This window comes from Dendrobates tinctorius, unplaced genomic scaffold (genome assembly GCF_039654945.1).
Source record: "Dendrobates tinctorius isolate UK_male_01 unplaced genomic scaffold, ASM3965494v1 ptg000232l, whole genome shotgun sequence".
In the NCBI taxonomy this organism is placed as follows: domain Eukaryota; kingdom Metazoa; phylum Chordata; class Amphibia; order Anura; family Dendrobatidae; genus Dendrobates; species Dendrobates tinctorius.
In genome coordinates, this window is record NW_027361899.1 from 20,384,392 (window position 1) to 20,411,347 (window position 26,956).

At 44.8% G+C, this 26,956-nt stretch overlaps 1 protein-coding gene and 1 pseudogene across 1 annotated transcript in view; one reads left to right on the forward strand and one right to left on the reverse strand.

The window, feature by feature from the left end:
• LOC141060133 (calpain-8-like) overlaps positions 1-12,478 on the forward strand; it is a 138,143-nt gene extending 125,665 nt beyond the window's left edge. Inside the window, exons 17-21 of the mRNA XM_073556414.1 lie at positions 3,525-3,593; positions 4,985-5,063; positions 5,234-5,350; positions 6,615-6,673; positions 11,414-12,478. Coding sequence (XP_073412515.1) covers positions 3,525-3,593; positions 4,985-5,063; positions 5,234-5,350; positions 6,615-6,673; positions 11,414-11,437 — 348 coding nt within the window. The 3' untranslated portion in view covers positions 11,438-12,478. The remainder of the gene's footprint in view (positions 1-3,524; positions 3,594-4,984; positions 5,064-5,233; positions 5,351-6,614; positions 6,674-11,413) is intronic.
• An 8,122-nt stretch (positions 12,479-20,600) lies between these two features.
• The window catches only part of LOC141060156 (calpain-2 catalytic subunit-like), a 34,098-nt pseudogene continuing 27,742 nt past the window's right edge, over positions 20,601-26,956 (reverse strand).

The following is a 26,956-nucleotide window of genomic DNA, read 5'->3' on the forward strand; positions in this document are numbered from 1 at the left end:
TACTCTTTGTATATAGTTATTCACCTCATTAGTATTAGTAATAGACTGTTCTTTTCACGTTATTGCTGCTTCTTCATGATTGAGGATTAGGTGCACAAAACATCCACCACCAAATCATCATTCGTCACATTACCCTTTCCGATGTGTTCATATTTGGGATTCGCTATCAGCCCTGTCTCCAACAGCCCATCTCCAACTATCCAATATTCACAGGGCATCGAGAAAAATTATTTCCGACTGTTACTTTTTTTTTTTACATCTTTATTGGGTGACTTTGTGCATGTGTTATTTGGAGAGGGGGAAGAGGCTCATTGTGACAAAAAGCTTGGCCACCATCATCCAGATTATAGACCACCCTCTGCCGTGCACCACATGAGGTTACCGCTAATAGAGAAGAGGGATGGCTTAGTCAAAGTGGTCTGAGTCAAACAGACAGCCCTTACATAGACATCACTGGCACAGTAAGAGGGTGAGGCAGCTCCGTGCCATCCAAGGCCATGATGGTTCCTTACTGGTTAGGGAGCTTTAGGCTGTGTGCACACGCTGCGGATTAGGTGCGGATTCATCCGCGCGGATTTTGTAAAATCCGCAGGTGAAACCGCAGGTCAAAAGACCTGCGGTTTTACCTGCGGATTGCTCTGCGGTTTTGCCCTGCGGTTTTTCATCTCCTCAATGGAGGAGATGGCAAACCGCAGCAGAATCCGCAGAAAGAATTGACATGTCAATTCTTTCTGCGGATTGAAAACCGCAGATAATCCGCGCGGAAAATTCCGCACCGTCTGCACTGCGGTTTTTGATTCCCATAGGGAATCATGGTACTGTACACCGCAGCAAAAACTGCTGCGGGTCCGCAGCGGCCAAAACCGCTGCGGAACCGCAGCAAAATCCGCAGCGTGTGCACACAGCCTAAGCTTTCACATTGAGTTTTATCACACTCTTGGTGGTCCCTTCATGGTGTTCACCTCCAGTAGGCGTATGCGCACGAAAATGATGCACCGCACGTTCACTCTATCGGCACCATTATAGTTTATAGCCCCTGTTGCCGCATATGCCTGAATCCCATTTTGCCGGGGGGTAGAGGGACTTCGGATGTAAGCCCTGATGGCACCAAGGAACATGTGGCAAAACTCAATGTGAAAGCACCATGACAGAAGATCCTACAAGCTTCAAGAACTACGTGACTGCAGTTGTGAAAGCTGGAGTATATTAAGAGAGTATATATTAGTACTAGCTGAAGAGCCCGGCGCTGCCCGGGCATAGTAACTAACTGTGGATAGTTATAACAAATTACAATTATCCTCCATCCCATAGTCCCATGCCCATATACCCAACATACCTATCCTCCATCCCATAGTCGAGTGCCCATATACCCATCACACATCCTCCATCCCATAGTCCCATGCCCATATAGCCATCATACATATTCTCCATCACATAGTCCCATACCCATGTACCCATCATACATATTCGCCATCCCATAGTCGAGTGCCCATATACCCATCACGCATCCTTCATCTCATAGTCTCATGCCCATATACCCATCATACATATTCACCATCCCATAGTCGAGTGCCCATATACCCATCACACATCCTTCATCTCATAGTCCCATGCCCATATACCCATCATACATATCCTCCATCCCATAGTCGAGTGCCCATATACCCATCACACATCCTTCATCTCATAGTCCCATGCCCATATACCCAACATACCTATCCTCCATCCCATAGTCGAGTGCCCATATACCCATCACACATCCTCCATCCCATAGTCCCATGCCCATATAGCCATCATACATATTCTCCATCACATAGTCTCATGCCCATATACCCATCATACATATTCGCCATCCCATAGTCGAGTGCCCATATACCCATCACGCATCCTTCATCTCATAGTCTCATGCCCATATACCCATCATACATATTCACCATCCCATAGTCGAGTGCCCATATACCCATCACACATCCTTCATCTCATAGTCCCATGCCCATATACCCATCATACATATCCTCCATCCCATAGTCCTGTGCCCATATACCCATCATACATATCCGCCATCCCATAGTCCCATGCCCATATACCCATCATACATATCCTTCATCCCATAGTCCCATGCCCATATACCCGTCATACATATCCTCCATCCCATAGTCCGTGCCCATATACCCATCATACATATCCTTCATCCCATAGTCCCGTGCCCATATACCCGTCATACATATCCTCCATCCCATAGTCCTGTGCCCATATACCCATCGTACATATCCTTCATCCCATAGTCCTGTGCCCATATACCCATCGTACATATCCTTCATCCCATAGTCCTGTGCCCATATACCCGTCATACATATCCTCCATCCCATAGTCCTGTGCCCATATACCCATCGTACATATCCTTCATCCCATAGTCCTGTGCCCATATACCCGTCATACATATCCTCCATCCCATAGTCCTGTGCCCATATACCCATCATACATATCCTCCATCCCATAGTCCGTGCCCATATACCCGTCATACATATCCGCCATCCCATAGTCCTGTGCCCATATACCCATCGTACATATCCTTCATCCCATAGTCCTGTGCCCATATACCCATCATACATATCCTCCATCCCATAGTCCTGTGCCCATATACCCATCGTACATATCCTTCATCCCATAGTCCTGTGCCCATATACCCGTCATACATATCTGCCATCCCATAGTGCCGTGCCCATATACCCGTCATACATATCCTCCATCCCATAGTCCCGTGCCCATATACCCATCATACATATCCTCCATCCCATAGTCCAGTGCCCATATACCCATCATACATATCCTCCATCCCATAGTCCCGTGCCAATATACCCATCATACATATCCTCCATCCCATAGTCCCGTGCCCATATACCCGTCATACATATCCTCCATCCCATAGTCCCGTGCCCATATACCCATCATACATATCCTCCATCCCATAGTCCAGTGCCCATATACCCATCACACATCCTCCATCCCATAGTCCCGTGCCAATATACCCATCATACATATCCTCCATCCCATAGTCCCGTGCCCATATACCCATCACACATCCTCCATCCCATAGTCAACCTTTATGACATCATAATGAGGGGCGGGGCTTGACGCGCACACACTTTTTCCCCCAGTATGTAGATAGGGGCATAATTGTTTGGTGAATTGGAACGTGCGGGGTTAAAATTTCGCCTCACAACATAGCTTAGGACGCTCTCGGGGTCTAGACGTGTGACTGTGCCAAATTTTGTGGCTGTAGCTGCGACGGTGCGGATGCCTATCCCGGACATACACACACACATACATACATACACACTTTGAGCTTTATATAATAGATTAACTTTTTCTGTTTTGTGACATAAGTCACTTGGAGTTGGCATCTGTTGGAATACAAAAGTGAAAGTTTGTGTGTTAGTGTCTCTGTAATCCCCTTGTTCATCTTGTTCATGGACCACGGGGGGCGACTATACATGAAGACAACCTTAACTCTGGAATCAAAGGTGGACAACACCGGAACACTGAGCCACGAAGAGTATAAAATCCTGTGGAGGAAGCTCGAGCACTACATGGTATTTCTATACTGTTCTTTATGTGGCCGAGAAGTGTAAATTGTTTTATCAGGAAGACGAGGACAACCTCAATCATCTGATCACTGTGAATCTAAAGCCCCCTTTACACATAACGATGTCCCACTGATCCCACCAACGATCCGACATGATGGGATCACTGGGACATCGTTAGGCTGATCGCTGGTGAGCTGTCACAAGACAGTCCCTCCAGCAATCAGGAGCAGCGACGCTGGGCCTTAACTCGTACAAAGATTACAACATGCCAACCATTCAGATGAGTGGGCAGGCATGTAATTGTCGAATTATGTCCCCAAGACATGGGGCTTCTACTTAGGAGTTGACTGATATGGATTATAAAGGAAGGTCCAAAGCGGAAGACCCCCTTTTATGACATCCATATTTTTTGGGCATGTCCTAATGTTTTGTGAGGGGGATCTCCTCCCCCTATTAATGGTAATACAAAGGCTCTGATGACCACCCTTAGGTTCATTAGTTCATTAAAGAGGACCTTGTCATCGCATCAGATATGGCCAGGTTTTATCCTTGCTGCTTCCTTGAGTATTGTTTTTTTTCCCTTAAAAATCCACCATACATTTCCACATATATGGGCTTTTTTATTTAATGATATTTTTATGTTTGTTTTTCTTTTACAAGGGTGTGTGGCTCACATATTCAACACCCCCTTGGTAAAGACTATAAAAAATAGTGTTTTGACCGCACTACATATATAGACTCATATCTTTGGATCTGTGGTGGATTTTTAAGAAAGAAGAAGCAACGTAACACTCAGGGGAGCAGCGGGAATAAAACAATATTAACAGTTTTGACCTGGCGACTGGTCTTCTTTAAGAACCTCACCCACATTGTATGAAAGTCATGTGAACCTTTTCGGGATAGGCCGACCATCAAATGTGTATGGGTCTCCCAACTCTCCCCAACAGAAGATTTTTGGGGAGAGAAGGAATCGGTTGTTTTAATTATGGTCCCCGATCCTTTTGCTTTTTTGAGAAATAAGAGTCTGCTTCTGCAGTCTTGTATATGGGGAGTCGAGAAAGAGGGCTTTCTGCCAACAGTAATCTCATGTAGCTGGCCAGTTTTAGCACCGCCATATTGTCCAGTGACAATCTGTCCATAGTTACGTGACTGCTGCGATCGGTATCACCTTACACTTTTCCAGTAAGTCAGACCCAATACACAGGGGAAACAAAACATTTTTAAATCTTGGATGTCACCGCCATTACTTATAGTGAAAAAAATGTAATTTTTACAAAATTTTTGCAACTAACCATTGGGCACCAGACCCTCATTCCGTTACTTTGGCACTAAAAATAAAATAGATAACACCTACCTGTTCTAGTTGTAAGTAAATTTACTACTAATTTGTATCACAGAAAATCTTCCTGGAAGCCGATGCCAACTTCTCTGGAACCATCGATGCCCATGAAATGCGGAGCGCCCTACTCAAAGCGGGTGACTACAAAACTTTGTGAAATAATACAAAGTTGAAGGAACAAACTGAGTAATGCCAAGTGCAGGGATTAAGGGGGTGGGTTGCGGGGATGAACAGCAAGAGAGAATTATCAACTGACTGTTGAGCTCAAGATACATTGATGACAAAATTATCCGGGTTTTCCTTTTAGGCTTTAACCTTAATAACCGGATTCAGGAAGTTATTGTCCAGCGTTGCGTCTCCGGTGAACTGAATATCAACTTTGAAGACTTCATTGCCTGCATGATCCGCTTGGAGACCTTGTTTAGTAAGTAGTGACACTACCAGTGATGTAACTAGAGTCCGATGGGCCCCAGTGCAAAATTGTCAGATGTATGGGCCCTTGTAATGTTCTAAATCCTATAAGGACATACATGTTGCCCTTCTACATTATGTAATTATGTCCTCCATCCTGGGCCCCGTCATAGTAGAATGTACCCCATCCTGTTGTATCTGTCCTGCATTCTGGGCCCCTTCCTGGAATATATGTCTCCCATCCTAGGCTCATCCAGGTATATATGTCCCCATCCTGGTATATATGTCCCCATGCTGGTATTTATGTTCCCTATCCTGGTATACATGTTCTAAATCCTTGGCCCGTCCTGGTATATATGTCCCCCATTCTGGTTTGTATGACACCCTCTTGGGCCCATCCTGGAATATATGTCTACCATCCTGGTATATTATATATATATATATCCCCCATCCTGGTATATGCCCCCAATCCTGGTATATATATCCCTGTCCTGCTGCTGTTCTGTGACACATAAAAGCAATTAGCTAATTCTACTCACCTTCCTCCATTCCCATGCCATGCGGTGTCCTCTTCTGAAGCCGACACCTGACTTCAGTGTGTAAGTGACGGGCAGCGCATGGCATCACTGCCATGCACAGCCAGTGACTTGCACGCCGATGTCAGTTTCTGGCCTCTGATTGGCCCGTGGTGCGTGTTGCCGTCCAGGGACTTTGCACTGCAATGCATTTCAGCTGGATGTATGTCCTCAAATACGCATCCTGCTGAAATATGCACTGGCGTCGGTGGGCCCCCTCCATCTTCAGGCCTGGTTGCACATCCTGCAACCGCGATCGTTACGCCCCTGAACTTGCATTTTTATTATGTTTTTTACCTGCATGTTTATTGCGATTTTTCCACTGCTGTTTTTTACTCTTTTTTTGTATATCATGTTTTAAATAACTGCTTTGTTTTGGAAATTCCTTGTTACACAGTACTATAAAACCTTATTGATAAAGTCATGTGCAGATTACATACCTACTTACTGCTTTTCCGCAGGTGGAAACACACTAAAACTGCATATGTGTTTTTTATCTGTGGCTTTTTCTCATCACATTGGACAGTTAAAAAAAAATCTGTTAAGCAGCCCAGAGTTTAGCGATAAATGGTGAAAATTGGTCATAATATTACGTTTTTATCCAATTTCTATGAAGCCTTTACACCAGGTAGCTGCAGACTGGCATTGAGTATTATCACATTTTTATCATAGTTTTTTTTTCTACTTTTCCTTTCTCTTCAGAAATGTTTAACATCCTGGACACAGATAAGGATGGAAACATCAGTCTATCATTATCTGAGGTAATCTTATGCATATAGTCTTTTTACAAACATTGCTTTTTACATGTTTTGTCCAAACATTTCTAAAATTTTCTTTTTAACCCCTTTGTAGCAGTGGCAATTTTGACCTTATTTTATTTATTTTACTCATTTATATAGCGCTATTAATTCCACAGTGCTTTACACACATTATCATCACTGTCCTCATTGGGGCTCACAATCTAGATTCCCTATCAGTATGTCTTTGGAATGTGGGAGGAAACTAGAGAGCCCGGAGGAAACCCACGCAAACACGGGGAGAACATACAAACTCCTTGCAGATGTTGTCCTTGGTGGGATTCGAACCCAGGACCCTCAAGGCTGCAGTGCTAACCACTGAGCCACCATACTGGACTTAAAGGGAACCTGTCGCCTGGTTTGTCCTATGCGATTTACGGCCACTGCCTTTCAGGGCTTCTGGAGCACCCTCACTCACCAGGGCTATGGGGTACTCGGTACCGGGCTGGTTGATCATCTTAACGGGAGTTGTCACGGCAGCAGTGACCCGGTCCGTGGCCCTGGGGCTCCATTACAAAAGGGGTTGTTTCAGTGTGCTTATGGTGGTGAAAGTTTATAAGTGATTCGTGACGCCACCTGTGGTGTTCGGCAATGAAGATGTAAGCCGACGCTGCAGACAGATCCTCTGGGACAGATGATGTGGTGCAGCAGTGATGTTATAGCCCTCCACAGGCAGGGCTGTAGTCCCAGGGCAGTGTAGGTGAAGTGACACTTAGATGGTGTAGTGTCGGGCGCAAGGGATGTAGCAGTGCTGGGCGGGTTGGCGCAGGAATAAGCGGAGGACACCAGGGCATGTAGTTCCAAAGCTTTACTCAGTCTGTTGCAGGTACAGGTGCCCGCATCCGTGCCGTGTCCTCCAGGCCAGGAGCTCAGCTCAGCCAACTTCCAGGCAAGATGAAGTACTCCCTTCCAACATTCAGTCAACATATGTGCCTTTTCTGAACATCTCCCTCTTAGCGCCTTTTAGTGAAGTACTCACAGTACTGAGTTACACTGGAGTCCCTCCTGTCAGATGTTCCTAAGGATCCTACTTGTACGGCAGACAGCTGTAGCCTACTTCGGGGACTCCTTACTACCTAGTCCCGGCTCACACACGTTGCTGTTGTGCCCCCAAGTCTGGTGTGAGAATAAAGTGGTCACTACTTCTATTCCTCCGGTGTCTGCTGCAGGACCATTAGTATCCATACAACCTCGGGGACCAGACCCCGGCCTTGCGCTTAGAACTTGGGAAGGGTTCTTCTCTAACCCTGGTCCTGGTTCTCTTATTCTCCTCACGTTCCGTACTAATCCTTTCCTTCTTATGGAGAGTCAGGCTTTCTTTCAATGTTCCTTGCTTGTGCCAGCGGACCCAGATCACTGAGGTCGGCTGCAGCACTTCCTTCCTCTGTCCCACACAGGGGATCTCCTTTCACAGACTGACCTCGTCAGACTCCTGTGACTAACTGTCTAAATCCTATCCTCTTCCCGCTCTTTTAGTGCAAACTAAACTCAGCTCCACCCACCTCCCAGCACGTTTCGTGTTCCAAGCAGGGAGCCACCAAGGGGTGCTATGCTACACTCCAAGCAGGGAGCCGCCGAAGGTGCTTTGCTGCACTACTTTGTGGTGTGGGGTTCAGGTGTTGGAGTGTGGTCAGGTGATTCCACCTGGCCTGGATGGTGGGGCAGCACACCTCAGGAGGAGGTGCAGTACCTCTGTGGAGACTGAGCCCTCAGGGGCGCCACATTTCTCTACAGCATTCTATAATGCTGTAGATAAGCCCCCTACCCGACCTGCAATAGAAGAAAAATAAGTTTTATTATACTCACTTGCTGGGCGGTCCAGTTCGATGGGTGTCGCAGGTCCGGGTCCGGCACCTCCCATCTTGCGATGCCACCCTCCTGCTTGCTTCATGACTCCCCGGTACCGCGCTCCTGCACAGGCATACTTATCTGCCCTGTTCAGGGTAGAGCAAAGTACTGCAGTGCGCAGGCGTCGGGAAAGGTCAGAGAGGCCCTTTAGGCTGAGTTCACACGTCGCTTTTTTTCGCGTTTCCGCGGCGGTTTTAACCGCGCTATTTTGCCGCGAAAACAAAAAAAATAAGCATCCCATGCATTCCTATGGGATTCCGCAATGCTGTGCTAATGCTGCGTTTTTTACCGTGGCGGAATCGCTTCGCGGTAAAAAACGCAGCATGCTCATTAATTTTGCGGAATCGTGGCGATCCCGCACCCATAGGAATGCATTGTTCTGCTTACTTTCCGCATGTGGCTGTGCACACCATGAGAAAAGTAAGCAGAACAATTGCGGATGGTACCCACGGTCCGGAGGAGAGGAGACTGTCCTCCGGGCTTTGGGCACCATATCCCTGTAAAAAATAGAATTTAAAATAAAAAATATTGTTATTCTCACCTTCCGACGTCCCGCGCAGCCTTGCCGCCTCTCTCCACGCTCCCGTTCCCAGTAATCCTTTGCAAAAATGCCCGCGATGGCGTCCGTTCTCGAGGGATCGCGAAGTCTCGCGGTCATTCACGCAACTTCATCGCGAGACATCACGATCCCGCGAGAACTTACGTCATCGTGGGCATTTTCGCAAAGGATTACTGGGAACGGCTGCGCGGGACGTCGGAAGGTAAGAATAACACCATTTTTTATTTTTTTTATTATTTTTTTACATTTTATCTTTTACTACTGATACTGCATAGGCAGCCTCAGTAGTAAAAAGTTGGTCACACTCGTCAAACACTATGTTTGACGAGTGTGACCAACCTGTAAATCAGTTCTCCAAGCGATGCTACAGATCTCTTGGAAAACGCTAGCATTTTGCAAGCTAATTACGCTTGCAAAATGCTAATTTTTCCGCGGAAAAATCACGGGAATTTAAAATGCGATTTTCCCGCGGAATGGAATTCCGGAACTCTCGCGGTAATTTCCGCGAGAGTTCTGCTTCGTGTGAACCCAGCCTTAGACTTGAGCCTGACATAACAGTGTCTTCACTTGATCGTAGGTGTAACACACTGCACTAATTCTGTATTGCAGTGTATTGTAGATTACAAAGTTGGTAGATATCCACCAGAAAAAGAAGCGATCAAAAAAAGTCCAAGAGACTCGGTATTGGAAAAGATAATATAAACACTTTATTGAAATGTGAACAGGGACAAGGAAAAAGGGGGAAATTGAGTCAAGATTGACAATAGCAGCACAAAGGCAAACACCTGGGGCATACATGGGATAAAGGGACTAAAAAGGGATAAGGCATAACTAAAGCAATGTTGCAATATAGTATTAGATGATACATTGCGCCAATCCCAAATAGTAAAAAATGCCCAAACAGGTTATATTGATATAGACATTATCATTATATGCAAATAGACAATGGTAAAACTTTACCTGTTAGGACAGCAAGTAGAGGTCCACCCATGTATGTAACCCCCCCCCCCAACGCAAGGGAAAGGCCATTTGCCGAAAAGTGCATGGGGGGGGGGGGTAATACATGGGTGGACCTTTACATTACCTTTTCCAATACCGAGTCTCTTGGACTTTTTGATCGCTTCTCTTTCTGGTGGATATTTATATGTTATATGCGATTGTCCCTATTGATCCTATCAAGTTAAACCCATATTATATATTGTTACTTATGTATGTATCCTATGTCATCAATTTCCATTCTTATGGGTTTTTTGTCCTTAATATGGTTTTGGTCTAAAGTTGGTAGATAGTAGATCGCTAGCTATGATGGAAGCACGTCGGCACCCTATCATCGTGTTATGGGATGGAAAGGTATTCGATGGGGTGTCAGAGGAAACCACTTCCAGTTTAATCATTTAGATGCTGCTCTCAATCGCACCCGCAGCATCCAAGGGATTAAACAGCAGCGATCACAGCCGATTCTGATCACTGCAATTTGAGGTGGGTGATGGCTCATCTCCTGGGCCCACTCTGTAGTGATGATTCTCCTTCGTCTCCATATATTTCCAATGTCTGTCTTTACTAACACTGACTACAGTATGTCCATCATCTATTTGTACAAGAGGTGGAGGGAGGGTGAGGAATATCATTAGAGGGGGCATCTGAGATTAAAGGTGTTGTATAGGATTAGAAAAAACATACCTGGAAGTGGTGTTGCCATTCAGCCCCATTCACTTCAGTTGGGCTTAGTTGCAATACCAGGTAGAACCTGTGGAAAGGTGTGGTGCTGTTTGCCAAAGAATAAGACCCGCTTTCCACTTTTTTTAAGTTAAAAATTGTGCCATTGTTGTCCAAAGGCCACGTTCACACATTCAGTATTTCGTCAGTATTTTACATCAGTATTTGTAAGACGAAATCAGGAATGGAAGAATAAGAGGAAAAGTATAATAGAACCTGTCATCACTTCTGTATTTATCACCCACTCCTGGTTTTGGCTTACAAATACTGATGTAAAATACTGACCAAATACTGAAGGTAGGAATGTGGCCACAGGCTGTGACCAGTATTTAAGTAAATGATGAGCTGCAATACCAGACATAGCCTAAGAACAATAGTGGCGCTGTTTAGGCCTAAATTAGTGTATAATAATGGCTTGGTTCTACAAAATTTTTACCAACGAGTGGAAGAAATGTCATATTTCCTTCTTGACTAATGTAATGTCATGGATGAGCCACACAAGTCAATGTCTTTATGGCAACAAAAATTACTACTTGTCTGTCACCAACCATTGACTGTTGTCATCTCTGTTCTCCCCACAGTGGATCTGTACTGGACTGATTTGAAAGAAGAAGGAAAAAAAAAGCATAAAAAATTTCAATCTGTCGCAGACATAGGGCCCTGTCCACACGCACAAATACAGCTACACATGGAGAAACACACGAGCACATACTAGAGATGAGCGAATCTCTCAAAATTTGGATTTGCTAGCTTCACTGAATTTGTCCAGGAAATTCGTTTTTTGGCAAAGTAAAAGCGCTCCGAATCCTCCAATTGCCCTGAAAGAGCATTTATAGGTCTCCTAAGATGTTATTCAAACTCTTTAACGCTAACCTAGCCTTAGCAATGTCAACATGACACCAACATGTATGGCATGAGCAAGCGGATTGTAACCGGTAACACAGTGACTCTCCTATAAATGCATTGTTTTCCTTTTCCTCACACACTATCTATACATTTTATCAGTGTTTTATGGCTTTCTCTTCCTATCTCTATGGCTAAAAGGCAAGCTGTGTGGTTCTCTGACAATCCAAATTCATCACCATATGGCTGCTGCATTCCCTGCCTCTGCTTTTATACAGGCTGTGATAGTCTGTCTTGATTGTGTTATACCATGTGATGTCATAGCTATAAAGCATTATGGGCAAGCAAGAACAGCCACACCTGAGGTCATGCCATCTTTCTCCAGCTGATGCAATGTTCTGCAATGTGTAAAATTGTGGCAGATTTAGGTGATTCGCGTGAATCGAATATCAAATTGTTAAATATCGGTGGGTTCAGCAAATTTTTAAAAATTATGACATGAATTCGATTAGCTTATCTCACACTCTGTGCTGAAGCAGTCATCCGTGCAAAAATTGTCCTTCGTGGCCTATCTCATGACTACAAAAATTAACTATAGGACTCCCACGTATATGTACCAACTGTTATATTGGTGTCTTCTTATGTGGCTTACAGCCCTTCCGTCACCTCCAGGCACCAGGATGTGACTTCTTTCTTAGCACCCCTTATATCTTTACCCCTTTGCAGCAGAGACCTGTGATATAACCGCATGATAGACTGTAGAGTTACACATCTGTATGTTATAAAAGCTGTCCACATTTCAATGCATAATGTAGTCTGTTTCTACCATGAAGGTGTAACAATCACTCATTGAATATTCCTTTAAAGGGAAGTGGTCATCTGAAAACGTCCTTAGTAGTGTTGAGCGATACCATTCTATACCGTGAAGTATCGGATTGGATCAGACCGATACCCAAAAAGTATTGGGTATCGCCGATTCCGATACCGGAAGTCCCATTCAAGTCAATGGGACAGAAATATCGGAATTAAAAAAACCCCTTTCTTTACTTGCACATCCTGTTCGGGAGGGGGGAAGAGTGTGGGCGGTGCGTGGGCGGACACTGTGCGTGTCTGTGTGTGCGGGCGGGGTCTGTGCGGGCCTGCCGGGGGTCTGTGCGGGCCTGCCGGGGGTCTGTGCGGGATGCCGGGGGTCTGTGCCAGCTGCCGGGGGCCTGTGCGGGCCTGCCGGGGGTCTGTACGGGCCTGCCGGGGGTCTGTGCCGGCTGCCGGGGGTCTGTGCGGGCCTGCCGGGGGTCTGTGCGGGCCTGCCGGGGGTCTGTGCCGGCTGCCGGGGGTCTGTGCGGACTGCCAGGGGTCTGTGCGGGCCTGCCGGGGGTCTGTGCCGGCTGGCGGGGGTCTGTGCGGGCCTGCCGGGGGTCTGTACGGGCCTGCCGGGGGTTTGTGCGGGCTGCCAGGGGTTGTGTGTGTGTGCAGGCATCGTCCGATGGGACTACAAGTCCCATCGGGCTATGCCTGCTACAATGACAGTGATTGACACATTAGCCAATGATGGGACAGTAGTAGTCCCATCATCTGGCTAATGTGTTGAATGTAAAAAAAAAAATAAAAAAATATACATACTACATACATACTTCATATATACTACATTCATACAACATACATACATACTACATACATACTACATATATACTACATTCATACAGCATACATACTACATATATACAACATTCATACATACTACATACAGTACATACAACATATATACTACATTCATACAACATACATACATGCATAGTACATATATACTACATTCATACAACATACATACATACTACATATATACTACATTCATACAGCATACATACATGCTACATATATACAACATTCATACATACTACATATATACTACATTCATACAACATACATACATGCATACTACATACTACATACATACTACATTCATACAACATACATACATACTACATACATACTACATATATACTACATTCATACAACATACATACATACTTCATATATACTACATTCATACAACATACATACATGAAAACTACATACATACTACATTCATACAACATACATACATGCATACTACATACTACATACATACTACATATATACTACATTCATGCAACATACATACATGCATACTACATACATACTACATATATACTACATTCATACAACATACATACTACATACATACAACATACATGCATACTACATACATACTACATATAGACTACATTCATACAACATACATACATACATACAACATGCTACAGACATACAAAATACATACTACATACATACTACATACATACTACATACAATACATTCATACAATACATACATATAGACATACAGTACATACAACATAGAGTACATACTCACCATCACTTGTCACTTTGATCCCCGAAGCCAGTGTCATCTATAAAAAATATGAAAATAACAAACAAGCGATATACTCCCTGATCCGCAGAAATCCATGAGTGTCCCACGACTATCTCCTGTGGAGAAGAGCAGTATCAGCTGATGCGACCACTCTCTAGGGGCCCCAGGAATACAATGACTGGAGGTAGGTATCCTTCCGCACTCTATTCCTCCGCCACTGTAAAAAAATAGTCCCTAGTCTCACTTTTGGCATTGCTGTGTGAGAAAGTTCCCACGCAGCTTTTGCCATAAAATGAGACCAGTGAACTATGGTAACCTCTCAGTGATGCACTGCAGGAGATCGTCGTGGGACACTCGTGGATTTCTGCAGATCAGGGAGTATATCGCTTGTTTGTTTTTTTTATATTTTTTTATAGATGACACTGGCTTTGGGGAACAAAGTGACTAGTGATGGTGAGTATGTACTCCATGTTATATGTACTGTATGTCTATATGTAGGTATTGTATGAATGTATTGTATGTAGTATGTATGTTGTATGTCTGTAGTATGTATGTCTGTAGCATGTTGTATGTATGTATGTATGTAGTATGTATGTATGTTGTATGAATGTAGCATATATGTTGTATGAATGTAGTATATATGTAGTATGTATGTAGTATGCATGTGTGTTGTATGAATGTAGTATATATGTAGTATGTACTATGCATGTATGTATGTATGTTGTATGAGTGTAGTATATATGTAGTATGTAGTATGCATGTATGTATGTTGTATGAATGTAGTGTGTATGTAGTATGCATGTATGTATGTTGTATGAATGTAGTATATATGTAGTATGTACTATGTATGTATGTTGTATGAATGTAGTATATATGTAGTATGTACTATGTATGTTGTATGAATGTTGTATATATGTAGTATGTATGTAGTATGTATGTAGTATGTATATTTTTTTTTTACATTCAACACATTAGCCGGATGATGGGACTACTACTGTCCCATCATTGGCTAATGTGTCAATCACTGTCATTGTAGCAGGCATAGCCCGATGGGACTTGTAGTCCCATTGGACGATGCCTGCACACACACACAACCCCCGGCAGGCCCGCACAGACCCCCGGCAGCCGGCACAGACCCCTGGCAGGCCCGTACAGACCCCCGGCAGCCGGCACAGACCCCCAGCAGGCCCGTAAAGACCCCCGGCAGGCCCGCAGAGACCCTGGGCAGGCCCGCACAGACCCCCGGCAGGCCCGCACAGACCGCGCATCATGATGACATCATTTCAGCAGCCAATCACAGCCACAACAGTGGCTCATTGCATTATGGGAACTTCCGATTTCGGTATCCGATATTGTAAAAATATTGGTACTCGGTATCGGAATTCCGATACAGCGAATATCGGCCGATACCCGATATTTGCAGTATCGGAATGCTCAACACTACTCACTACATGACCGAGGTACTGAACCTTGGGCTTCAGGAGATGGCATTTGGAAGGCTTCACCTTCAGGCCAAAGTTGGACAAGGTTTCAAACACCTCAGCCAGGTGTTTCAGATGGTCTTCATAAGTGTTGGAGAAAACAATGACATCATTAAGGTACAACAGGACTGTCTCAAAGTTCATGTGTCCCAGGCAGCACTCCATCAACCATTGGAATGTCCCTGGAGCGATGCAGAGCCCAAATGGCATGTAGTTGAACTCGCAGAGACCCATTGGTGTGGTAAACGCTGTTTTCTCCTTGTCTGCCTCTGCCACGGGAACCTGCCAATACCCACTAGTGAGATCTAAGGTGGAGAAATAGTTAGCAGTTTTAAGTGCAGCTAATGACTACTCAATTCTGGGTAATGGGTAGGCATCTTTATGTGTAATGCTGTTAATTTTTCTGTAATCAACACACATTCTCATGGTACTATCTTTCTTTTTCACAAATACTATTGGAGCTGCCCAGGGGCTACAACTGTCTCTGATCACCCCAGCTTCCTTCATTTCTCGCAACATACTTTTAGCACACTGGTATTGTGTTGGGAGTATAGGCCGGTACCTTTCTTTTATGGGTGGATGGTCTCCAGTGGGGATATGGTGTTGAACCCCTTTTGCCTTCCCAAAATCTAGAGAGTGTTTACTGAATACCTGCTCATACTCCTGAGTCACTCAGTAAACCCCACTCTTTTGGTATGAAGGGGTGGAGTCAGTCCCCACCTGCAGTTGCTGACACCACTCCTCCTGCTGCTTTACAGAGCCATTGTCCTCCACCTGGTCGGATGAGACCAAGTGCTCTGCTGCCTGTATTGCGTTGTTACTGACAGTAAGCAGCTTAGCAACTGTGGAATACCGAGGTATTATAACCTCCTCTTCCCCACAATTCAAGAGGCGTACAGGTACTCTCCCTTTGCGAACATCAACTACCCCCCTGGCTGTCAGGACAGTGGGCCGGCTATTAGAGTACACTGGCTCTACCACTGCTTGGTAGTCTTTCCCTCTGAGACCTATGGCTGCCCGACACCAAATCAATATTTCACATCTGGGGGGTATTGCAACTGGGATAGAATCACTCACTCTGACTCTGCCAATTTCTCCGCCAGAGAGTTCTACCTGCTGTCAGGGCCTTGATCTCCTTCTGCAGGACTCGTTCACTGGAACCAGCAGTCTCAGCCACCTGTTGCAACAAGACAATAACCTCGGAAAGACAATTTTCAATCACATTGGTACCTAGAGTCATCATTGGGTTACATTCTCGTCGATCAATATCCACAACTATCAGACCTTGAGATTTTAACTCTACTCGACCCACTTTAACAGTAATTTCTTTACATCCTATCTGCGGTAAAGATTGACCACTACTAGCAACTACCGTCAGTTCATCAGTTGGGCCACGGGTAAGTTCAGAGTCAGCCCAATACCGCTTGTAAAGGATATACGGCATAGTGGTCACCTGAGAGCCAGTGTCCAGCAAAACGTTCATGGGGATGCCATCAATCACCACTGGGAGGACCGGTCGCCCTCCAACATACTTGGCTCGCCAGTTCCTTGGGCCTTGTGGTCCTACTCCTGGGGGTTGGCCCTCTGCCCCAGGGGTTACTCGTTTAAAGGACAATCTTGCGAGGTGGCCTGCTTTGTGGCAGTGACGACAGATGGGATGTCCGTTCTGGTCATAGCGATCGCTGTTCCTGCCTCGGAGTGGCGGGATCCTCTTCCTCCGCATCCACGAGACATCCTCTGGACTGGAGGCCAACTGGATCTTCTTGGAGGATACCTGCAGGGACTGCACGGTTTTTGCAAGTGCAGCCATACCTTTGGTCAACTCCTGGACCTGAAGATGCAGTTCTTAAGATGGTTCATTGTCCAGAGTCTGTGCATCAGCCTCCACAGGGCTGAGGGGGAAAGATGTTTCCTGGTGGTAGGTGATCGCTGGGCGCCTAGGGTGCGCTGGACGGCTGACAGTTGGTTCATGCAGCACCTGGATAGCCCTGTCCTTGATGTCTGCAAAATCCAAGTCAGGGTTCTGCAGGGCTATAATGCGCAGCTGTGCTCTGTGGGTACTGGATAGGAGTCCTTCAATAAACTGCTCCTTTAACAGTCTGTCTCCGTCCTTCACACTGTCTGGATCCATCTGCTTTATGGCTCGCAGCGCCTCCTGCAGGTTAAGAGCATAGTCCCGTATACTGTCCTGCGCTCTGTTTACATTCAAAGAATCTCATCTTTATTTCTGCTGCAGTGCGAGTGTCAAAGGTGCTTCTGAGCTTAGCCAGAATCTTTTTAACAGTCTCTTTATCAGTGTCCTGCCAGGCTTTTACTTCTCTCTGCGCTGCACCTGTTAGCTGCCCAATAAGAATGTTCACTTTCTGACTTTCAGACAGGGGATACACTTCGAACAAGCTGCACAGTCTCTCTTTGAATTCACTCAGGGTATGTGACTCACCCGAGTACTGCGGTAGCAAGGCTGCTCCCGGTATATAGGGCATGGACAGCGGCATTATGGGGACCGCTGTGGTGGGCACTGATTCCTGCGGTGCCCTGGAGGCAGCGTTGGCTGCCGGATTCAGTGGCGCTGTTGGAGCCACAGCTGCACTGGACCCTGCATCTGGCGGCGCTGGGAGGTTAGTGAGAGCGTCCGCCGCTGCATTGGCGTTGTCCTCAGACATTTTCTCTCCCCCCTAGTTAACGTGGGCCAGGCCGCTGGGTTGCGCTGGCTTACCGGATGCCGCTCCTAGGCTGGATCAGGGGGCGCCGGAACTGCAGGCCTCAGCTTCTCACTTCCCACGCGCTCTTATCCTTTCGCGCTTCTCGGCTGGCTTCGCCCACGAAGGTCTGCCCCCTTTTCTTCCCGCGTGTGCCAATCAGCGGGATAATGGCGGCAATGGCGCCAATTACGCACACAGTCTATAGCACCAAACACAGTCTCTGGCACACAGGACCCGGGGATGCCGGGCTCCGTTAATTCTGTTTGTGACGCCAAAATAGATCGCCCGCCAGGGCAGTGGGGTACTCGGTACCGGGCCGGTATTTCACTGGGAAGTGTCACAGTAGCGGTGACCCGGTCCGTGGCCCTGGGCATCCATGTAAGGGAGTGAAGTGATGGAATAAAGTTTATGAATAGATGATTCATGACGCCACTTGTGGTGTTCGGCAAATGTTAAGCCGACGCTGCAGACAGATCCTCTGGGACAGATGGTGTAGTGCAGCAATGATGTTATAGCCCTCCACAGGCAGGGCTGTAGTCCCAGGGCAGTGTAGGTGGGTGTTGGGAAGGAAGGTGCAGTGTCAGGCACAGAGATGTAGCAGTGCCGGGGAGGTTGCAGCAAGAAGGAAAGGACACAATAGGTTGCAGTTTCTTTACCTTTACTTGGCAAATGCAGTCCAGGGTCCTGAGTACAGATGGCACAGGAGCTGGTTAGCCTGGAAGCAAATCAGGAGTCACTCTGGCAGATGGGTTGTGCAGTCTCCTTGATAGCGCTCTCTATGAAGTATTCCCAGTACTGAGTTACACTGGAGTTCCTCCTTTCTGATGTTATCCACACTCCACTCGCATGGCAGACAGCCGTAGCCTTCTATCTCTCTTGGCTCACCCGTCGCTGCTGTGCCTCCGAGGATTATGTGGGAATATGGCATTTACAGCTTCCTATTCCTCTGGTTTCTGGTGCAGGACCATTAGTATCCATACACCCTTGGAGACCAGGCTCCAGATCATGCGCTATCACTGGGACTGAGCTCTCCACTTTCCTCAGTCTCCCCAGCTCTTCTCCTCCACGTCTGCACACGACGCCCTCCTCACACTAACTGACCAATTTCCCCTCCTGGCCCCCAGAAAGAAGCTCTTCCCCCTAGTATTGGTTCAGAGCTCCCTCTGCTGGCCCGGAGTGGGAACTGTGTTGCATGTTATGGTTAACTGCCAGGCATGACATCATTGCTTCCAGGCATGATATCATTCTCCCTAGGAGGAAGGCAATGCCACAGTGGCGACCATACTCCTGGGGGCGCCACACAAAAAACATGAACATTATCACAAGAAAAACAAACGATCAAAAAAGTCCAAAAGACTAAATGTTTACAAAAGATATAAAAAATTGAATCTTTATTGTAACATGAACAGGGGACAAGGAAAAGGGAATTGAGTCAGACATGATCATAGTAGCACAAAGGCAACCAAGTGGGGCATACAAGGGATGGATGGACAAAATAGGGATAAAGGTGACTTAAACATAACTACGACGGCATGATTAAATATACATAGCATCTATCCCAAATTTGAACAGTAAAACCAAACAGGATACATAGGTATAAATGTTAACATTGAAAAACAACATACCATAAGGAAATCTTTACCTGTTGGAATAGTACGTAAAGGTCCACCCGAGTATGACCCCCCCTCATCTGTCAGCATTAGTAAAGTTGGTTATCAAGAATAGGCGGGAACCCAAGCGTCTTTTATTTAATTATTTAGTTATAGAGCAGGTGGCAGCTGGTGAATACTCCCATCAGCCACCGCTTCCTCTTGCTGTTATTAGTGGCAGCAGATGTAGGCTGATGGGAATAGTAGTCCCATCAGCCAACACAAGTGAGGTAAACTTTTTTTTGTGTGTGTTGGTATCATATAAAATCCCAATAAAATACATTTAAGTTTGTGGGTGTAAACTGAAAAATGAGGAAAAGTTCACTGGGTATGAATACTATCTTAAGGCACTGTATTAGACATAAAGATATAACCGTTTACCTGCCATATATTTGCCTGCACCCCGCCTTCTGCTTCCCTAGAATAAAGCAAAAGTATAGGTAGATCATGAGAGTCACTCATAAAAAGCAAATGTGGTCATGTTCCTTAACTCCTAGTAAACATTTTCTGCCAACTATATCATATTAAGTCAGAAGCTAGGGGGGCGAATAATAAGTACAGCTATGTTAGTTATCACCCCTGAATTAGTGTCTTAGAAATTGTCATTAACAAAGTAACTGTTTTCCTGAGAAGACAATTCAAAGATGTCAACTAATATGGTTCTATTTCCTGTTGCCAATTTTGCCAAAATTGAGGCTAGAGCTCGATAAAAAAAATAGCAATATTTCCATAAATAAAATAGATATTTTTTAAAAATGTTGATTGCAGCTATGACATATGATTTACTACGTATGGCCAGATTAACGTTTTGGGTTTAAAATCCCTTTTAATTTACGATCCTAACATAATTTTAATTTATAGGAGTTATTCCCAAGTAATGTAATTATTTCTGCATACAGTACTCACTGTGCTTTGGTTGGTTTCTTGGTGAAGATACAAAGGTAAAAATCAGCTTCATCTGATGCGTTATAGGTCGCTGGCACAATGACATAATCCCCCGAAAGAAGCTCAATTTTTTTTGACTTATCACGCATGGAACCAAATTCACTGAATTCCACATAGTTATGGTCCTGGAAGAACTCCTTTCCCATAGGAATTTCATCCGAAGGATTAGCCTGTTATATATAGGCCACATAATCAAAAATATAGAAACAAAGAGTTGTATCTTTGGGGTGAGAGGGAGAAAGATTTTAGAATTATGGTACTTAGAAAGATTCAAAAACACTATCAATGTCTCCAAAAAGTAATGGTGTCCAATCTATGTTTTTTTTAAACACTTTGACTCATGGCAGACAACGCCTTTATATAAGGGTACTGTTACACTAAGCGATGCACCAGCGATCCCGACAATGATACGACCTGGTAAGGATCGCTGGTGCGTCGCTAAATGATGGCTAGTAAGCTGCCAAACAGTCAGATTTACCCAACGACACAGCAACGATCTCGGCGGTCGTTGGGACCTTGTCACACAGCAGCGATTCTGACGACTCCCGCCTACGTCCATGATTTCTGAGTGGCTAACGAGATCGCTCGTCGGTGTAAAACACAGTGATGCATGCTGGCCAGCGGGACACCAGCGATCAAAAAATGGCCCAGGACATTCGAGCACGATCAGCGACATCGCACCGGGGGCCTGGTCGCTGCTAAGTGTCACACGTAGCGAGATCGATGGCGAGGTCACTGTTGCGTCACAAAATCGGTGACGCTTCAGCGATCTCACTAGCGATCTCGCTTAGTGTGAAGTACCACTAAGGCTATGTGCACACGTAGTTGAAGGTGCTGCGGATTTTTCTGCGTAGATTTGGGAAAATCCGCAGGACAAAAGACCTGCGGTTTATCTGCAGATTTTCTGCAGTTTAGCCTGCGGTTTACCCCTGCGGTTTGACACCTGTCATTGATCAGGTGCTAAACCGCTGCGGAATCCGCCCAAAGAATTGACATGCTGCGGTTTTGAAACCGTAGCAAATCTAAGCGGAAAATTCTGCACCGTGTGCACTGTGTTTTTTATTTTCCATTGCTTACAATGGTACTGTATGACGCAGCAGAATCTGCAACGTGTGCACATAGCCTAAGAGTGGCGGCAGCGATCACTTTACCGTCAGCAATCCAGCTGATTATTCTTGATGGAAGTTGTGCCTGGCTATACGTTTACGCAGCAGTGGCCATTGAAATAAATTGATGTAAGATGCAGGCAAGAATGGCATAACGTCCATTGCCTCTCTTGCAATTATACTGAAACCTCAATGGAACCCTGATGAATTCTATGAAAGGCAATGGAGTCTGACCTTGTTTGCAGATCTGGTATGGCTCTCATGGCTCTGCCATAAGTTGAAGTCAGGATGCTAACATGAGTTACATATTGGGTTCCTACTTCACTTTTTGTAGTAGAGATACAGTGGAAATTGAAAATTAAAGCAACTCTCTTGGTAAACCGGAAACACTGAACCTTTCTTTGGAGTCTTTCCATGACGCCTAACACAATGATTATATTTTTCACACATTAGGAAATGTAAACTAACAAGAGTAGCAAACTTGAGGTTTGATGCCCCCACAGAACTCTCTCCACACACAGTGCAATGCCCTCACAACGCATTCACTCCCACAGTATGAGGCCCTCACAGTGACCCCTATATATTATAATTAATCCATTTAGCCTTGAATACATTATACCCCAACAGTGACCTCAAATATAATGCCCCAAAGTGCCCCCACAGTATGTGCCCCATACAGTATGATAACCCAAGATGTCCTCCACACACTGTATAATGCTCCCACAGTTCCCCCTAACACTCAATATAATGCCCAAACTTGCCCCACCAACATTATGATGCCCTTCTAGGTCTGCTTCAGTCAGAGCCTTCTGTGGCTCAGGACAGCAGGTGCAATCTAGCAAGATGATAGTACCTTCTTCACTGAGCCTTATACACGAAGACGAAAGACACAAGTTGATTGTTGGAGCAGGAAGCCGCTCCATGCTCCACTATTGTCTTCAAGTGTATCTACATCCTGAGCATACATATGCAGTTGAAAACCAAAATCCCAAATCTGGGAATGTCCAGAGAGATCTGGGCTGGTTGGGAGGTATGCAATTAATAAAATCCATAAAATACTAGATAACTCTCAATGCCTCTGGAAAAAGTGGAGACTTATTAAAGCCGAAACCTTCCAGAAAGCTGCACTTAAGGATTTTTTTTTTTTTTTGCGGAATGCCAGGTTGATCCATTTCATGACAGAGTGATAGCATCCAAAACCACATTCGGGGTCACAGAAAATACTGACAAGTGATGTGGAAGGGCTGTGGCCTGAAAAAGTGTGAACGCTATGGGGAAAAAATTTAGTCAACGTGTTTTTTTGGATGCTTTGATCTATCTCATTCCATAAAAGTTAGCAATATGAATAAAACTATAAAACTAATGAAAAGCATAAAAACCTTAAATATATAAATACCCAAGTAAAGGAAAGCAGCACACTCATATTTTATTTTCCTTCGATCCTTCTGTGTGAGGGACACAACAATCGGACACTTTTTGCTGGTATCACCATCCGGAGCTTCCAGTGTGATCCAATTCTGAGGGTTGATACAAAATTTGTCTGTAAAAGAGCAATCCAAGTTTATTAGAAAATTTGACCCTAAAAAGCAGATTACAGCTATGATGCATACAAAAATAAAAAAATTAAACAATTTTGCAAACAGCTGTTTTGTGCACACTGATGCCAACCTATATGCCTTTATGTTAACAGGCGACAAACAAATCCAGTGTGTTGCCCAATCCTGGATGTATTACTCCCTTCCATTTTCCTCCTCTTTTCTAATCTTTTTTTCTTCAGGAGCACACCACTATTCTGCCTTCCGGCTTCCTGCTTGCTTAGGAACAGTGCGCTCCTTAAGGTCTGATCTATGTGCTTTCCCATTCTTTAAAGAGAAGTAGCTTTGCATCTGCAGCATCGGCACAGCCCAGGGTCACTGCGGTGGGCTGGATCCAGTGATCTGGCCAGCTTCAGAACTGCACATTACGGCTCGCATGCATGCAATACCTGTCTAGGAAACATGTCAACTCAGATAAACAGAAGAAGTGGCCGTTAATCTTGGCAATGAGCAGTAAATTTTTACATTGAAAATGCCATCATTTTTGCGAAGAAGGTTTTTAATAAGAGGTAAATTAATTAAGTTATTTTTTTACAAGAATTTTGCAATTATACCCATTAAAGATGTTGTGACAACCCATTTAATGCCTACATAGAAGTTTTACAAAATAGACTCTTTAAGTCATAGGGTTTTTAAATTATTATTTTTAGTCTTTAACTGGTTCATCCCAGGTAAGACACTGGGAATAGAGAGGTGGCCTCACAAGTACAGTTCTCGCCATTCACTCCCTTACATATGAATGTTTGATGGTGGCGGACGAGGTTTGGCAGTATAGCGCTTTGTACCCAAATCTTTATTCCCTCCAGCTGTGCTTCCTTCTTTCCAGCTTCCATTGAATTCTGCCAGGCACCACTTATAGTTGTCACCGCAGCACACCTCACTCAGGTTGATGTTACATAGCTACACTCGTTCATATTCTTTCAGAAAGTCAGGAAAAGCCATCCTGCAAAGAATCAAAACTATATTTTTACAGATTTTCAAAAAGTTAAATTTCTCAAAAACACTTTTTGGATGGAAACTATATAAATAGAGAGAAAAGCGGCATTATTGAATAAGGAGTATATAGCAGGTATATAGTACGAGTTATTTTTACTGGTTTCAACACTCCAATTAATTATTTTACTAAATATTGATATGGTTTAATATATATATATATATATATTACTAGATGGCGACTGTAATGTGCCTGTACAATAAGCGATGCGGCCATGTTGCCGCGACGACTAAGCAGCTGTTGCTGATTGGTCGCGGCCTAACGGCCGCGACCAGTCAGCAAGGCGGGATTTCCGTTACAGACAGACAGACACAGAATTAGACATTTATATAGTAGATATATATATATACTAGATGGTGGCCCGATTCTATCGCATGGGGTATTCTAGAGTCTCTGTTAAAATAAAAAATAGTGATATACTCACCTCCCGACGGCCCCCGGACTCTGTCCCTCCTCTCACCACGCTCCCGGCATCTTCCGATCCCAGTAATGCTTTGCGAGAAACACCGCTGATGACGTAGTGCTCTCGCGAGAGTGACGTCATCTCCGGCCCTTCTCGCTAATCATTACTGGGACCGGAAGAGCATGGTGAGAGGCGGGACAGAGTCCGGGGGCCGTCGGAAGGTGAGTATATAACTATTTTTATAACTATTTTTTATTTTAACAGAGACTCTAGAATACCCAATGCGATAGAATTGGGCCACCATCTAGTGTATTATACTCCTGTTACACCCGGAGCTGCTGTCACTGTTCTGCTGTTACCTAATGTATTGTACTCCAGTTACAGGCAGAGCTGCAGTCACTGTTCTGCTGTTACCTAATGTATTGTTCGCAAGTTACACCCAGAGCTGCTGTCACTGTTCTGCTGTTATCTAATGTATTGTACTCTAGTTACACCCAGAACTGCAGTCACCGTTCTGCTCTTACCTAATGTATTATACTCCTGTTACAGCTAGAGCTGCAGTCACTGTTCAGATCTTACCAAATGTATTGTACTCAAGTTACACCCAGAGCTGCAGTCACTGTTCTGCTGTTACCTAATGTACTCCTGTTACACCTAGAGCTGCAGTCACTGTTCTGCTTTTACCTAATGTATTGTAGTCCAGTTACACCCAGAGCTGCAGTCACTGTTCTGCTGTTACCTAATGTATTGTACTCCAGTTACACCCAGAGCTGCTTTCACTGTTCTGCTGTTATCTAATGTATTGTACTCCAGTTACTCCCAGAGCTGCAGTCACTGTTCTGCTTGTACCTAATACATTGTAGTCCAGTTACACCCAGAGCTGCAGTCACCGTTCTTCTCTTACCTAATGTATTTTATTCCTGTTACAGCCAGAGCTGCAGTCACTGTTCAGATCTTACCTAATGTATTGTATGCAAGTTACACCCAGAGCTGCAGTCACTGTTCTGCTGTTACCTAATGTATTGTTCGCAAGTTACACCCAGAGCTGCAGTCACTTTTCTGCTGTTACCTAATGTATTTTACTCCAGTTACACCCAGGGCTGCAGTCACCGTTCTGCTCTTACCTAATGTATTATACTCCTGTTACAGCCAGAGCTGCAGTCACTGTTCAGATCATACCTAATATATTGTACTCCAGTTACACCCAGAGCTGCAGTCACTTTTCTGCTGTTACCTAATGTATTGTACGCAAGTTACACCCAGAGCTGTAGTCACAGTTCTGCTCTTACCTAATGTATTATACTCCTGTTACACCCAGAGCTGCTGTCACTGTTCAGATCTTACCTAATGTATTGTACTCCAGTTACACCCAGAGCTGCAGTCACTGTTCTGCTGTTACTTAATTTATTGTACTCCAGAATATGTACAGGACTGTGCCTGTGTAATGAGTGACGCAGCAGTGATGCCTTTAACAGCTGTAATGTGCCTGTACAATAAACGATGCGGCCGTGTTGCCGTGACGACTAAGCAACTGACGCTGATTGGTCACGGCAGTTAGGTCGCGACCAATCAGCGAGGCGGGATTTCCATTACAGACAGACAGACAGACAGAATTAGACAATTATATAGTAGATATATATATATATATACACAGCACAGACCAAAAGTTTGGACACACCTTCTCATTCAAAGAGTTTTCTTTATTTTCATGACTATGAAAATTGTAGATTCACTCTGAAGGCATCAGAACTATGAATTAACACATGTGGAATCATATAATTAACAAAAAAGTGTGAAACAACTGAAAATATGTCTTTTATTCTAGGTTCTTCAAAGTAGCCACCTTTTGCTTTGATTAGTGCTTTGCACACTCTTGGCATTCTCTTGATGAGCTTCAAGAGGTAGTCACCGGAAATGGTTTTCACTTCACAGGTGTGCCCTGTCAGGTTTAATAAGTGGGATTTCTTGCCTTATAAATGGGGTTGGGACCATCA